General features: G+C 47.8%; 1 protein-coding gene across 1 annotated transcript in view; it reads left to right on the top strand.

Annotated features, from left to right (window-relative positions):
* MAP2K6 (mitogen-activated protein kinase kinase 6) overlaps window positions 1-15,944 on the top strand; it is a 102,750-nt gene that overhangs the window by 53,112 nt on the left and 33,694 nt on the right. Inside the window, exons 2-3 of the mRNA XM_006129156.5 lie at window positions 4,739-4,805; window positions 9,505-9,553. Of these exons, the coding sequence (XP_006129218.1) occupies window positions 4,739-4,805; window positions 9,505-9,553 (116 nt within the window). The remainder of the gene's footprint in view (window positions 1-4,738; window positions 4,806-9,504; window positions 9,554-15,944) is intronic.

Below are 15,944 nucleotides of genomic sequence, written 5' to 3'. Positions count from 1 at the left end.
TCAGCAGAAAGGCGGAAAGGCTCTTGATATTTATTTGGGTTTGGTATTTTGCTACTTTGTTCTTTCTGTGACACCACGTGTGGCCCAAGATAAGATTAAATTCTGCACAGTCTGTTATGGTGCAGGCTCAAATTGGGTTCGTTTCCATTGGGTTCATTTCCATCCTCTCAGACCTGCCTGAAAGAGGCTGTGCTGAGATATTGGTACCAGCATGTGTGATTCGACAAGTAGATCAATTCAGGAAATGAAACAAAAATTGATAAAGATCCGTGCTTGCTTTCGCTTTTAAGTAGACCATTTGTGAGTGTTTTAGCAGCAGCAGAGGAGGCGATAGAAGGTGTTTCTTGATGACTGGTCTGTGAACCAATGTCTTTCTCCCTGCCATAGTTGAGGAAGGCATGAAGCCGGCCCCTGGTATTAAGAGAAATACTGAGCTAGACGATGAAGATGAAATAGCAAACCAGAAGAGGACAGATGGTCTCGTGATTAAGTGGCTGAGAAGGGACTGTGCAGCACTAGGTCCAATTACTCACTGTGCTATAGGAAGATCACCTCATCTGAGTTCCCCATCTGTAACAGGGAGGGCGAGTTAGGATTCTGACGCCCAGTGTCTGTTGTCTCTGATTAGATTGGAAGCTCTTTGGGGCAAGGACTGTCTGGTAATATTATTACAGTGAAAAGTGCTGATGGTGGGGGACAAGGAAGCTTGATTCCAAAGACAGTCACAGACCCCGTCAAAAACCAGTGGGTGCACCAAGCTCCAGATATGAAGCCACATGGGAGTACTCAGGGTGGTTTTCCAAGCTCGGGCTAGGCTATAGATTGCAGGCTGCATCAGAGAGCCAGGAACAGGAATTGTGGGGGTGAATCTAAGAGGAAGTAGAGACAGGGCTTCTTGGACACTGAGCTTGCTGGACTGTCAGGCTTGGAATTTTCTGAGGAAGGAAACTTCTGTGGGGGATATGAAAGTGTAGCTGTGTATATGGTTATCGTTCCTGGTTACATGCAGGCTTCTGGTACATATGGGGAGTCGGCTTAAAAGCCAGCTCCCAGGGAGCCACCTGCCGGCCTGCTCTGCTGCCTCTGTATTAGAGGCAGCAGTGCATGGAGGGGGGAGGGGAAGGTGGAAGCTTCCTGCCGCCATAAGTGTAACCATGTAACCGGTGAAATTTTCAGCAGTTGCATAGTTACTTAATTATATGCTCTTTCAATTTGAAGTTTCACAGTGTTGTGTTCATAAGGATCCTGACCCAAAAAGGAGTTGTGGGGAGGCAACCAGGTTATTATAGGGGTGCTGCAGTACTGCTACCCTTACTTATGCACTGCTGCTGGCGTGGTGCTGCCTTCAGAGCTGGGCGCCTGGCCATCAGCTGCTGCTGTCCAGCTGTTTTGCTCTGAAGGCAGTGCAGATGTCAGGGTGGCAATACCACAATGCCCCCCCACCACAATAACCTTGCAACCTCTCCTCCCCCCCGGCCAAACTCCCTTTTGGGATAGGACTTTCAATTTGAGAAATGCTGTCTCCTCTGTGACATGTGTGAAGTATAGGGTAAAAGCATACGAAAGACCAGATTTCATGGTCCATGATGCATTTTTCATGGCCATGAATTTGGTAGGACTCTAATTTATAATACAACTCAGAATAGTAATAAGACCAGAGCTGTAATGACCAGGGGTATGTTGAGCCTTTAATTACAGAAGTGTCTGCATTTACCATTTTCTGTCTTCCTTATAGACCAGCCAATGTCTCGTGGGAAATTTTTGAAAACTATTTGTCGTCATTTTCAATAGTCTTCTTCTCTTAAGCTGATCTACTAGGTCTTGTCATCTGTTTGGCCTTTTATGTTTAGACTGAAAGCTCTGTGGAGCTGAGAACATGCCAGCAAATGCAAGTTTGTAGTACTGGTTGGACCTCCCTGGTCCAGCACCCTCGGGACCTCACCGGTCCCAATCCAGTGACTTTGCCAGACCAGTGGAAGTTAATGCTGGCCCCTCTGCTGCAGGTCCTGGGCTCCCCTCCTGGCTGTCGACTTTACTCCCAGCCCAGGCCAGGATCCAGGGTGCCGGCTACCCTGCCACTGGCTCATCTTTGCTCCTGACCCCAGCTGGCCAGGCCAGGCCAGGCTCCCGGCTGTTGGCCTCCCTGTTGCCAGATTTCCTGCCAGCCCCAGCTGCCGGGGCACCCTGGTGCTGCTGGATCGTGGATGTTGTCGGACCAGAGAGACCCGGATTAGAGAGGTTGAACTTGTATTGGTCTTAATAATAATAATTAATTAATATAAAGCAAGATATGTGCAATAGTTTCTAAATAAAAGAGAAGTTAGCGAGAACGGTGCAGGTGCTAAATGAGGAAGGGAAGTGGTATGGATTGATTATGATAAATGAAGATAATGGTATATGGAAATAGGAAGGAAGATCTGTGTAGATGGGATCGAACTAGAAAACGTAGAGAAGTTCACGTATTTGGGGAGCAACATGACGTATGCTCTAGACTGTAAGAAGGAAATAGTTACTAGAATAGCAAAAGCAAGAGTGAGTTTGAAGGCGATGGTTAAGATCTGGAAAAGTAAAGCCATTAGCTTAGGAATGAAGCCAAGCGTCTTGAAAACGTGTGTATTTAGCAGCATGTTGTACGAATGTGAGACATGGGTGATAACGAAAGACTCGAAGAGAAGGATATTGGCGGTCGAGAGGCATTGTTATAGAAAGATCCTGAGAGTAGGATGGGTGCATAAGGTCACCAACGAGGAATTATATAGGAAGATACAGCAGAAAGAGAACCTCCTGCAGAAGGTTATGCAATGAAAGTTACAACTATTTGGGAATCTCTGCAGAATGAACGACGAGCGAAAAATTAAGACCCTGGTATTCGGCATAATGGACGGTCCGAATAGGAGAGGCAGACTCCACAGAGAATGGGTAGATGATTGGTGCAGAGCTAGTCTACAGAAACTAAGCCACTCCACATTGGAGAGGGAAAGACGGAAGGAAATATTGAGGGATGCTTTGGACACTAACGGGCATTAAGCCCATGGTTCTTGATGATGATGATGAAGATATGTGCAATAGTTTCTAAATAATTGTTTTTCCATGATGTTGCATTGCAGTCATCTGCAACATGCTGGAATGGCCTCTGGCAAACCGAACAAGCTTGATCTTGTGTTTTTGAACTGAGGAAAAAAAATCTACAGTTATAAATTGTCTCGTTGCTTTCAAAGGGTCATGTTCAGTTTTGTGGGCATGTGTCTTACTTACCCCAGTGGCCCCTGCAGCCCTGGAATGCGCAGATATTTATAGGCCTGCGTGTCTGAGCATGATGGCAGAGTGTGCTATAGAAAAATAAACTGAAACATGCATTTGTAAAAGGTTGAGAGTGTCGTGAACAGAGGCTGGAAGAAAGACCGTAATTGATGTAAATTGTTGGGTTAAAAAAAATCTAAGTTAAGTGTTTGTGCTTTTTTGGGACCAGGCATTTTGTAATACACACAAACTGCATCTGTATGTTTATCTTTGGGGTTGGTGACATGACTTATGTTCTCAGGTTATTTTGTCCCTGGGTCTGAATCTCGCTCTGAAATATGCCTGTATGGTTAGCCATAATAAGGGTCTCATATTTCCCTAGACCACCTGACTCTTTCACTCTCTGGTGTGCAACCCTCTGACTCTAGTGCCTCAAGATTGTGGGAGCTGCATTGAAACTTGGTTGTCGTCCTTGTCATGTTAACTCACTTTGAGACAGGTTCAGCTAGTTTGTGTGAACAAATACTGCTCTGTCTTTGGAGCCTAATTCTGCTCTCGTGTGCTGATCTGACACACGTGTGCCACATTGACATCAGTGGACTTAATCCTGGTTGGCACAAGTGTAAATGGCTCCGCTCCTCAAAGGTATTTAGGTGCCGAAGACCTCTAAATGGGTCTTCAAGGACTTGGGCCAATAAGATCAGACTCTGGCCCCGTGTTGTCATACTCTGTTTAAAAAGTTTCTATCGCTTCTTGCCCAGGATGGCCAAACAGGGATTGATACCTGGTTTACTGGAACTGGTTTCAATCGAGGGATGTAAAATCCTGTTTAATCAGTTAACTGGTTAATCGCTTAAATAGCACCTCCCCCATGCTGCCTTCAGAGCTGGGTGTTCGGCAAACAGCTGCCGCTCTCCAGCTGTTCATCTCTGACAGCAGCACAGAAGTAGGGCTGGAGCAGCTCCCGTTCCTGCCTGCAGTGTGGCTTGGTGGGCCCAACCCCCTCCGCCAGGGGAGGGGTTGATCCAGCCAGGCTGGGCTGCTGGTTAACCATAACCAGTAAGCTTTGCTCCGTAAGGATGATGGCTATTGGTTAACCATTCACATCTCTATTTCAATCTGAATGGAATCCATTCAGGAAACATACGAGCCAGTGTAAAAATGGATTAAAAAGGCGAAATTATTTTTCCTTCTGCACTTTTACAATGGCTTCCTTTGCGTGAGCTGTCTGTCACCTACCTGCTGTACCAATGTGGAAGCTAGAACTGCCATCCTGATCAGTACCTACTGAAGAAAGGAACTTTGTTTTGAACTCTGTCGTGAATCGGCACCACCAGACCAAACTGGTGTTTCTGTTAAATAAGATCAACCACTGTATACAACCCTTGTTTTATGAATTGTAACCACTGAGGGTTTCCCCACTCTGTTTCTCTCCCCCATCTCTGTTTCTCTCCCCCGAAAAAAATCTAATTGCTTCTGCCTCTTTCATGTTTCACAGGCAAGAAGAGAAATCCTGGGCTGAAAATTCCTAAAGAAGCATTCGAACAACCACAGACAAGCTCTACGTAAGTCTCAAAACACAAAGGGAGTATAAACTCCCCACCGCCCTCATTAATCTTTTGGGTGCTGCTTTGCCCCATGTCTCAGTACAAAGGAAAACACAAAAGAGCCATGTTTTAGATGACGGTGTCACTTCTTTTGTGTGAATGAGTTCACAGATTTGGAAGGCCCCTTTCTGATCTGTGTAATAAGGCCAGCGAACAAGCTTTTAAAATAACCCCCCCAGATTAAGACACTAGGGCTATGGCCACACATTGGGAAGGTTTGGCAACAAAAGTGCTGTCAACATGCAAAAGTTGCCAAAACTGAAAACCGGTCAAACCGTTTTTTCTGCCTCCCATTGTTGACATTTCATGGCCACATTGCTAGCACTCTGTTGACAGATAGAGCAAAGCAATGTGGGTAAGCATCCCGCAGTGTTGTGAGAAGGCAGAACTGATCCCTGTGCTTCTTGGGATTCTCTTGTAGCTCTGTGAGCTCTCTGTGCTGAGGAATGACAAAGCAGCACAGCAGTTTCTCCAGAACTCCGCCTGCAGAAGCAGTCTGCCTGTTGCTATGTTCCTAGCAGGGCAGAACAGGAGCAATCCAATGATTTGCTCTTTGTTTGTTCCCCAAATGGAGCAGCTCTCTCAGCTGTCAGATAATTTCCAGAACTTTGATAGGGGAAGAGTGCAGGCCTGCAGAGCAGCAGAGATCACAAAACACTGAGCAGAGTCATAGGCTATGTCTGCACTGCTGTCTTTTACCGGCAGAAATTATGCTAATGAAACACTCATTAGCATTTGTTGTGCTGTCATTAGCATATTCTTTGCCCGAGACTTTTTGTATAAGAGGTTTTTGCTCAAAAACAAGCAGTGTAGACTGATCTGTTTTGTGCAAATACTCCCTTTTGCGCTAGATCTGTATACCTTCTTTTTTGAGGCATAAGGATCTTGCGCAAAAGGGAGTTTTTGCACCAAACGGATCTGACTACACTTCTTGTGCTTGCGCAAAAACCCTCGGGCAGAGAATATGCTAATGACAGTGTGACAAATGCTAATGAGTTCTTCATTAGCATACTCTCTGCTGACAAAAGTTAGCATTATAGACATAGCCATAAGGTCAGGAATTGTGGGATACTGGTGAAAGCCAGTTCTCTTGACAAAACAAACAGCAGAGTCCACCCTGGCTCTTTGTCAACAGTAAAGGGAGGGAAAAAAACAAATGTTTTTCACAGGGGTGGACATTTTTTTTTATCAAAACTTTTCGTTTTTTTTCGGACAAAGATCACATCGCAGCGTAAACGGTCTCACTGTGTTGTCGCCAAAAGGCAGTTTTTGGCAACAAAACGTGCCAGTGTAGACAAGGCCTCAGAAAAGAGATCCAAGTATTGGGGTGCCATTTGCTGCACAGGGTAAGCCTATAGCACCTAAGGTTTGCTTTGCTTTTATCAGCCTCCCTGAAAAAGTGAATGTTGATTTATAAAGCAGCAGCACTCACCATTCTGTGCGACGTGGGTGTCTGTTTGCATGGGGGCTGATTTTTGACAAGTCAGAGAGGCAGATGTTTGGGTAACAGCTGGCTGCACGGGAGGTGAAAGCCCTGGGTTATGAATTCTACAGGCTTGTAACAGTTCCTGCTACAATATACCTGGAACTCTCCCTTGTGTAATTTTTCCTAGATACGTTTGCTGGCATAATAATGCTCTTTAGAGAGAGATGTGTGGCGGATTTGGTTTAGAGGACTGCCATAAGATAGATCAGCGCAAGTTCTCTTGTTATGACAAAAGCTGCATCTGCACTAAAAGAGGTTTGCTTGTTTACCTCTGTACGGGCATAGCTCTAGCGGCAAACCTTTCCTAGTGTAGACATAAAGCCCAGTCAAATCAGTAGACATCCGATACTGTGGCTATGTACTGTGTGCCCTTGGATGGGAATAATTTCACGACACTGATGAGATTCCAGAAACAAATTAGTTGACGAAAAGCCAGGGGCTGTTTTCAGTGTTTAATTCAGCTCCCTGATAAAAATGAATGGCCATAGCATTGCTCCTATAGGATATGGGGAGCAGCCTGCTCAGCCAATAAGCACATCACGTAGGCCACAAATGTATGGAGAGACCATGAAGGCCTTGATTTGCCAGGGCAATTCTACTTGGGGCCTGAAAGCTTACGAAGAAGCAGAAAGCCTGACATTTCACAGGGTGTTAGCAGTGGTTTTAGCAGCACCAGAGAAGAGAAATCTGCCTTTGGACAGATACACCTTCCCCCTTATCTTGCACTCATCCTTCCCAGGAATAGTTAAAATAAATGAACACAGCTTCAGGTTCTTTGTAAATTGGATGGGGTAGCTTTTATTGCAGAGATTGTGGAGGAATCAGAGCTGGGATTCCCTGTTCAGCTGCCTTGATTTGTATTCTCGCTGCCATAGACAGAGCCCGTTTCCCTTAGCAGAGCCGATGGGAGATTTAGCTTGGCTTAAGAGTCATTTTAGGGGAAGTGGGATCATGCTAACTGATCTGTGTGGGGTCTTGGCATTCGTGGATGGCTACTCTGTGCCACGTTGGATGTGAACACTAAATAAAGATGTCAAACGGGTAATGAGATGTTATTACCCGACTCCAAGTAAAAAGGTTAACTAAGCAGTTAGCAGGGCTATTAATCCTTGCGCTTCAGGGTACGCAGAGTGTATCTACATGCCAAAAAAATCCCCTTGATGCAGCAAGTCTCAGCGCCTGAGTCATTTGATTCAAGATGCCAGGGCTTGTTCTGTAAGGCTAAAATTCACGGTATAAACGATTCCCACCTGGGCCAGATCCCAGGCCCTGAAACCAGAAAGGGAGTGGATCTCAGAACCAAGTCTCCAGTCCAAGCAGCAATGTCTACATCAGCAACGGGCAGCGTAGGCTAGTGGGTGGGCTCCATGAATGGCCCCCTCTTCATCTCAGTGGGCCGCAAGATTGTCAGAAGACCGTCTCACTGAGCTGGTGTATCTAGAATTTGCAGAGTGTGCCGAATGAACTGTAGCAGCGCTGTGATTGGATGCAGGGGGAGTGCCCGGCTCTCGCAGTCAGTGTTGTGTGCAATCAGTCCACACCTCGCTTCAAGTGCCCTTGTTTTACACACATGTCACGTCAGCGATACCGATAGGAAGAAAATGATGTAGATGGAAACCAGCGGAATCTAGCAAACCAGCGCAGGAGCAGTGGTAAACATGGGCCTCACGTAGAACCCTGATGGGCACAGGTCTCCCATCACTGGTCTATGCCTCAGAATGGGTGTGTCTAGACTTCAGAGTTTTTTCGAAAAAACTTCACCTGCATCTAGACTGCCATCGCATTCTTTTGCAATTAAATTGAAATAACACAGCAGGGGGAGGGGGTCGAAATTGGTAAATCTACTTTTACCAGGAAGAACGCCTTTTTTCGAAAGAGCTCTTTCGAAAAAAGGAGTTCTTGAACACAAACCAGGCTTTTTCGAAAGTGAGCATCTAGATTGTCTGAAAGTGAGCATCTAGATTGTGCTGTCTTTTTTGAAAAAGCGGATCGCTTTTTCGAAACTCTTGTGACTGTCTAGATGATCTCTTTCAAAAGAGGCTTGTAGTCTAGACGTGCTCTGTGTGAGCTCCATGAGACTAAGTCAATTGACACAGCTTCTGATGCTCACAGCTGCTAGGTGTTTCTTTCAGTATAAACATACTCACAGCTCAGAAGCGTTCCACAATTTGCTACATTATGGCTTAAGGCTTTCGTCTGATTTTGGTTTGGGGATGTTCCTTCATCAGGGGAAGTGGAGGAAGAAAACAGCGTTCAAATAAAAATCAGCCATATCCTCTTGAAAAGTATTTTCCCTCTGTAAATAGAGACAGTCCTGAAGAATAGCATAGGGTCCAAATCCCTTTTAGCCCCAGGTTCACTTGGGGCCCAATGCTACTTCTGAGACAGAAGTGAAACTGAGCTTGTGTTTTCCCTCTCTGCCTCTTTTTAATATGTTCTGTAGTCTGGCATCTCTCTCCCTTTCTTGTGTTTCTTAGGAGTTGGTTCCAGTCCCAGCCTGTCAAAGGGAGTAATCTCTTTGAATTCCTTAGTGCTGGAATTGGATGCAAGCTTGTGAAATTCCAACTCAGCAACTTTCTTCCCAACACCGTTTGGAGTTGACTTTGTGAACTTTGGCAACATCTAGTTGCCCTGGAAGGCTAGGAAACCAGCTTGGCTACTCAGGGTGATGCAGCTGCATATACTGCTGGGGGCTGCTGTCCCATCAGCATGGGGGGAACTTATGCCCAGAACTCCCATTAGCATTACTGAGGCCATGTCTCAACTTTCCACGCTGGAGATTGATCTTTTGGCATTCGATTTAGCAGGTCTAGTTAAGACCCACTAAATGGAATGCTGAGGGCCGCTCTGGTCGGTGCTGGTACTTCTTGCAGTCACGAGGAGCAAGGGAAGCTGACGGGAGCATTTCACACCCTCCCTCTATGAAAAAAGTGCCAAACTCAGCTTAAGGTAAGTTGACTCCACCTACGTATTTTACGTAGCTCGAGTTGTGTACCTTAAGCTGACCTTCTGGGTCTAGTGTAGGCCTGGCCCCTGGGAGTCGCATGTACACAGAGTAATAGCCTTTGGAGTAGGGGCTCTGAAAGCCATAGTGCCTATTGAATATTATCTGTGTCAGGTCTCTGGTTGATGCTTTCTGCATGTTGTTTATTTTTTCTTTCTCTTACACAGGCCACCTAGAGATTTGGACTCCAAAGCCTGCATCTCTATTGGCGAGAAGGTACAGTTAGGAGCTATGGCAACCAGAGACTTCATGTGTGTTGGCGTATACAAGGCTGGGAACTAAGTTAGGGGAACCTGTTTAGAAAAATAATTCTTGGCTCGTGTGTGGGAAGGGTGCTGAAATCTGAACACGAGGAAGATTTAAAGTTTAGGGCAGGGCTTCCTGTCCATTTTTAAGCATAAAACCACTGACCTTTTCTGTCAATACTCTCCAAACTACCCGTTTCTCCATTTTCTAACATCTTTTGTACTTGATCAGCTAATTCCCTTCCAAAAAAATCTGTTCTGGCACATACCACCTGTGTTTTCTGATGTTCATTGTGCCACTCCGTTAAAAGTAAATATTTATATTCAGCACTTAGAAATGTGATTATTACACATATCCAGAACACATTGTTTATCCATTCAGACAGAAAGTTCATGGATTACATGCTCTTTACTGCCAAAATCTTCAGTAAAATTAACTGGAGAAATAGATAGAAACGCATGCTATGTATTTGTTCATAGCTTTGTGACCACATATCATTCAGATTATTGAAAGTAGAGCACTAGAGATTTTGTGTGTGTGTGTGTGTGTGTGTGTGTGTGTGTGTGTAGGGTTGTGTGTGTGTGTGTGTGTGTGTGTGTGTGTAGGGTTATATGCCCATCCTAAATCTGTTTCTGGAAACTGGAAATTTTTTTCTGCAGAATCAAGGCTGTCATTAAATATCTCTGGTTGAGAGGACAGAGGTAGGTTCACGGTGGTGAAGCTGGTTTCCTTAGAAGCATGGGTTTGGCAAAAGGAGATTAAAATTGTAAAGTCTTTGGGCTTAGGGACGATCTTTGTGTTCATTGTGTACCGCGCCTTGCACAGTGTGGGTCTGGGCCTGACTGGAGCTTCTAGGCCCTATCACAGTGCAAATTGTTGTCATTTGGGCCCTACCACATTCACGGCCGTGAAAAACGCATTGCGGACCATGAAATCTGGTGTCTTCCTGTGAAATGTGGTTTGTTGTGTGCTGTTCTTTATACTAAACCAGGGCTACTCAACACGCAGCCTGTGGGTGCGATTTGGGTTTACATGGGGCTCAACACATGGCCCACGGGTGGGATTTTTTGAACATGGCCTCCACTGGGAACACACCCCACAACAGCAAGGTGTCTCCCAGGAGGGGTGAGCATTGAAAGACGCAAGCAGATGGGCTGGCTGGAACAGATGGGTACAGGGTGTCGGCATTTCTAGCCCCGAGGGAGGAGGTACTGAGAGTGCCAGGGCATTGTGGGAAATGCTGGCTGCTTAGCCTTGTGGGCAGAATCTGAGAGGTGCTGACTGGCTTACCCTGGCCACGTTTGAGGCTTAATCTTTGTATTCATGGCTGTCAGTGTGAAAGAAGCTATTTGCATATATTTTTGCCAGTATATACAAGCACACTTAAGTTGCAGCCCTCAGCATGTGCTGTATCACTGTGGCCTCCAGGGCTTCCAAAGTTGAGGAGCACCATACTAAACAGATTTCACGAGGGAGACCAGCGTTTCCCAAATTGGGGATCTTGACCCAAAAAGGAGTTTCAAGGGGGGCACGAGGTTATTTTAGGGGGCTTGTATTGGGACCCTTGCTTTGGTGCTTCCTTCAGAGCTAAGTGGCAGCTGCTGGCCAGGTGCCCAACTCTGAAGGCAGAATCTTACGGTAGCATCACAGAAGTCAGCGTGGCAATACCATGGTATGCCTTCCTTCTTTCTTCACTGCTACCTTCAGAGCTGGGAGGCAGGAGAGTGGTGGCTGCTGACTGAGGGCCCAGTGCAGAAGGAAGGGTGGTAACATCACACCGGGCCATCCTTACATCTGTGCAGCTGCTGGCGGAAGTTCTGCTTTCAGAGCTGGGCTTCTGGACAGCAGCTGCTGCTCTCCAGCTGCCCAGCTCTGAAGGCAACACTGCTGCATGCAGCAGCGCAGAAAGGCGGGTGGCAGTACCACGACCTCCCTATGTTTTCAGGCGCCACACAATTCCTATTTGGGGTCAGGAGTCCTATAGCTACAACACCATGACGTTTCAGATCGGAAGAGCTGAACTCCTCAAACGGACAATTTTAAAAATCCTATAACGATGACATTGGCCAAAATGGATGGTGAGTTTGGAAGGGCCCTAATGATCATTATTAGTAGTAATACAAACCAGGCTGTGCAGTCACAGTGGACACCAGCAGCCTTCCAGAGTTTTTTGAAGTGGAGCGGGGGAGCGTAAGCCAAACACCCTCAAGCACTTGAGCAATCGGTGTCCCCTTTGGCACGGTAGCCACTCAGCAGATTTTCTTTCTTGTTTAAGGTTATTTTCCCCCCTCCTCAGGTTTTGAAGAAACGGCCCTTCCCCATGGATACACAGGGATGAGAAGTATGCAGCCATGCTCCTAGTATGGTCACGTTAGCCAGGTTGTAGCCAGCAAGCGCTCGTTCCCAGTCTAGATAGAGCTACGCTGGGTCATGGGTCTTCTTGACCGACTGCTATTCTATCAGGTTCACCCACCCTCAGACCCGCGTGGCCAGGGGCCGTATCGCAGCTGAAACATTTGCGCTTCGCGAGGCATTAGCCGTATCTCATTGAACCTGCCTCAGTCTTTCTTCTAGACACGCTGAATAAAAGGAGGGGCGGGAGCGTGAGAGGGATCTTGTGGGTAAGCACATCGGTTAGAAAGCAGACAGGCTCAGAGCTCGCATAGGAGGCTGCCCGGCTCCTCCTCTGAGGAGACAAGCTAGTTCAACCAGCTCAGCAACGTCAGTTTAGGGGGAGGACTGAGCAAAGAGCAAATCCTGTGGTGAAGGCCTCTGAGGTGACTTCCATTGGTCCGCTGAGGAATTACCCCACTTAATGGGCGTGGCCCCACCTCCCTATGGGACACCCGCAGCATCCTTTCCCCTTTGCGTGGCTTTTTCATGACACCCCCAACACCACACGCTTAAAGGTGTTAATAGTAACATGTCGTCAGGGACAAGGTGCTGATGGGTGAGCCCTGGGTAATGTTAATAGTTTTGCTTCGTTCTCCCACCACTGGGATCGATACAGGCTAACAAGACGCAGCCTGAGAAATTTACTTTTCAGTGGTCTGAGAGAGCAGTTTCGGCCACTTGGAGTATCTGCCCTGATTTAGTTGCACCCACACCCCTGGCCCTGAGCCATTGTTTGGCACAAAGTCCTCCTTCAGCTGTAGCATTCACACGTGTCTCCTCAGCTGGCGGAGTCCAGCGCTTCGCACGCGGACATGGAGCCGAGGCAGGGCGGACATGGAGCCGAGGCAGGGTTTCGAAATTCACTTGAATTGGATGCAGGCTGAGGGTTTTTCTCAGAAGGTCTCTGGTGAAGTTTTCTAGGAAGGCCAGCTGCACGATCTGAACTCTGGTGATCCCACGGACTCCAGAGAATTCCTGGATGGAGTCCCTGTGAGCAGAGTCGATGATGCGCGTTGGCTAGGGTTCCCTGCTGCTGGTCTAGATGTAGGATACTGAGTGAGAGCGTCATGTGGGCCAGGCATCCTCGTGGAGGGAGGCTGCTTAGAATGCTGGCCAACAGCTGGATCGGGTAGGCAAAAGGGGCCAAGCGGGTTGATCAGCCTGCAGAGCCCCTGCCACTCTCCCGCCTCCAGGCCAATTACAGCCTGGGAGTGGGAGGAAATGCATGAAGTTGGCTCCACCCTGCAAGCAGCACACAATGCTTAGAAGTGCCACGCGCTCCTGCAAAGGCAGGAGGAGGCTTCGCGCATGCCCCTGCCCCCAGGTCCTGATTGGCCTGGGGGCAGAAGAGGGAGCGTGCTAAGTCTCCTCCCACCGCCAGGGGTATGGGCATCTAGGGGGAACCTCTGGGAGGGGGGCAAAGACTTCACGCGCTTCCCCACCCCTAGACCAATCATGGTCCGTGGGTGGGGAAGCAGGGAAGTATCCTGGCCCCGCCCCTTCCGCTTGAGGCCCCGCCTCTTCTGCTCGAGGCCCGGCCACGTCCAGTGCGGCTACGCCCCTTCCAGTGTGGCAGAAATTTTTGAAGTGGCTCCCAGCAAAAAAAATTTTGCCCACCCCCAGGCTCGATTCTCTGCTGGGCATTTCCCTGTGACTGGCCCATTCGTGCGATGTCCATTCGGGGTAGGGGTTTCTCCACATTGGCATCCGATGCTTAGGATGCCCCCATTTCTCATACCTACCTTCACACACTCTGCCCTTCCCTATAGCAAACCTTTGCAATCAAGGAGAACCAAATGGAGACTCTTTCTTCCTACAGCCGGAAGCTGGTTGCTGCCAGCCTCAGGTGTTATCGCCTCACAACAGCCTGAGATACTGTTGACCATTGAGGAGGGACATACCATAGGGGAGCAGTGATCAAGAACTCGTGGGTGCACATGCGCACGGACACCTCAAAGCTGAGCTGGGGAACAACTTGACTTGGGGCTCTTGGTTACTGTGCAAATAACCATTTTCTCTTCACCCCAGAGGGAGCAGAGAGTAGGGCTGGTTTTCTTTCTTGTTTTTCCTACCTCCCCTTGATGACTGGCTCGTTCCCCAGGAGCAATGTCCCTAGCTCCAGCTGAGGTGTGAACTTCCACTCTCGGTGGTTGGACTGTTCACTTCAAAGCCGAACTCCTCCTCTATTTCCCTGGGGCGCTGTTAAGCCAAATTGCTCAGCCTGGGCATCGTGGCAAAGGACACCTCCTCTAGCTTTCATGCTGACTACACTTAATGGGAGGCACAGTGGATGATAAGGAAGCGAACCCATTTTTCCTTCCTGAAATATAATCAAAGCCAGCCAAGTCAACCCCAATAGCTTGCAGGACTCCAGCACCATGGATTGTCCGCCTGAGGAGAGGAAGAGATCAAAGAGGCTTCAGGGATTTCCGAACCCCTTCCCGTCCTATAGTGCTGGCCACGAGGAGGATCCCGAATCGCTTTTTGTTGTTAGAACGTGGCACCAGGGCATGAAAATGGCAGTTTACCTCTTCCTGCATCAGATCAGAACCAGGCCCTGCCATTTATTTAGAAGCTGGGAATGGGCGACGAGGGATGGATCCCTAGTCTGTGGATTCTCTCCGGGGGCACCTGGCATTGGCCGCTTTCGGAAGACAGGATCTGGCGGTTCTCATGTTGCTTCCTGGCACAGAGCAGGGGCTGGAAGAGGGGACGTGTGTGAGGGATCCACAGCTCAGTGATCCCTTGCTCCAAGAAAAGCAGCCCTCAGGAGGAGAATTCCAGAAGGAGCTCTGCGTGGAGGCAGAAATACCATGCTGGAAGGTGCAGACTCATACTCTCATAAAATACAGATCTCAAACTTTAAAAAAAAAATGGCTTCCAGTGGAAGAGGGAGACTTGATTTGGCTAGCAGTCAGTACCCAGGTTGCAATTAGCTGGTCTCTGTCCCAGAATGCATTTCTCCTGCAAAGTTCCTCTAGGACAGGGGAGACTTCGGCCTGAAGGCCAGATCCGGCCCCTGGATTACTAGGATCCGGCCTGCAACAAAACTCGGGGCTTCCTACCTCAGCAGGGCAAGCTGGCACTTGCGATTCAGTCCCGTAGCAAGTCTCCAAGTGTTGGTCAGTGCGTCTTGTGGGGGGGTTTTCTGCTTCTCACTTGTGTGCAGCCCCGACTGATTTTTCTGTGACTTAGTGGCCCCTGACATTAGGCAATATCTTCATGTTCTTCTTCCACAAGCTGTGTTAACTTGATCCTAGAGCAAGTGCCATGTTCCTTTCTCTTGTCTCTTCCAGGCAGAGTTCTTCAACTTAGCAACAAAGTGCACATTTAGGAGGAGTTTGCATTAAACAACAGGCAACGTGCCGGGCAGAAAAAACATGTTCAGCTCCATGTTAACACACAAATGCTAGTTGAAGGCTATTTTTACAGCTTGTGTAATTGTGACCGGACAGCCCGCGTCCTAGCTGTACAGTCACCCAGTGTGCACACCTGAGCTCTCGCAATCCTCTCCAGACAGCACTTTTCAGGCAGCAGCTTTTCTGCTTCTCAGGCAGAAAGTGGTGTAGGCTTATGGGCTGTGAATCGGTTCATTATATCCAGTCGCTGTCAGCAGGGTGATTGACTTCTGAGGCGGTACGTTCTGCATACAGAAGGGTCGGTTTGAGGTGCAAAGACTGATTTCAAAATGCCAAAATAACAATAAGCAAAAATGCGGCCCTGTGCACAATATTGCATCGAAAAGAAGAAGGGGCAGGGCAGACTATGGAGCGCAAAATGAAGTCGTCCTTTCTGCAAGGCCAAGAGAAAGCAATCTGTAACGCTAGACAAAATCTGTTGAGGTTTAAAGTGGCGCTTTCAGTTCTGATCTGGCCCCAGTAGAGGTTTGTAGACGTGAGCTTTTCAAACCCGAAGACCATTTAGAAATACTTCCTTGGATTATTTCTTTTAGACATGCTCTGGGAAG

This window comes from Pelodiscus sinensis, chromosome 20, assembly GCF_052426305.1.
Source record: "Pelodiscus sinensis isolate ZL-2025 chromosome 20, ASM5242630v1, whole genome shotgun sequence".
Classification (NCBI taxonomy): Eukaryota; Metazoa; Chordata; order Testudines; family Trionychidae; genus Pelodiscus; species Pelodiscus sinensis.
The sequence above is the reverse complement of the archived record's forward strand: the minus strand, read 5'-3'. Positions and strand labels throughout refer to the sequence as shown.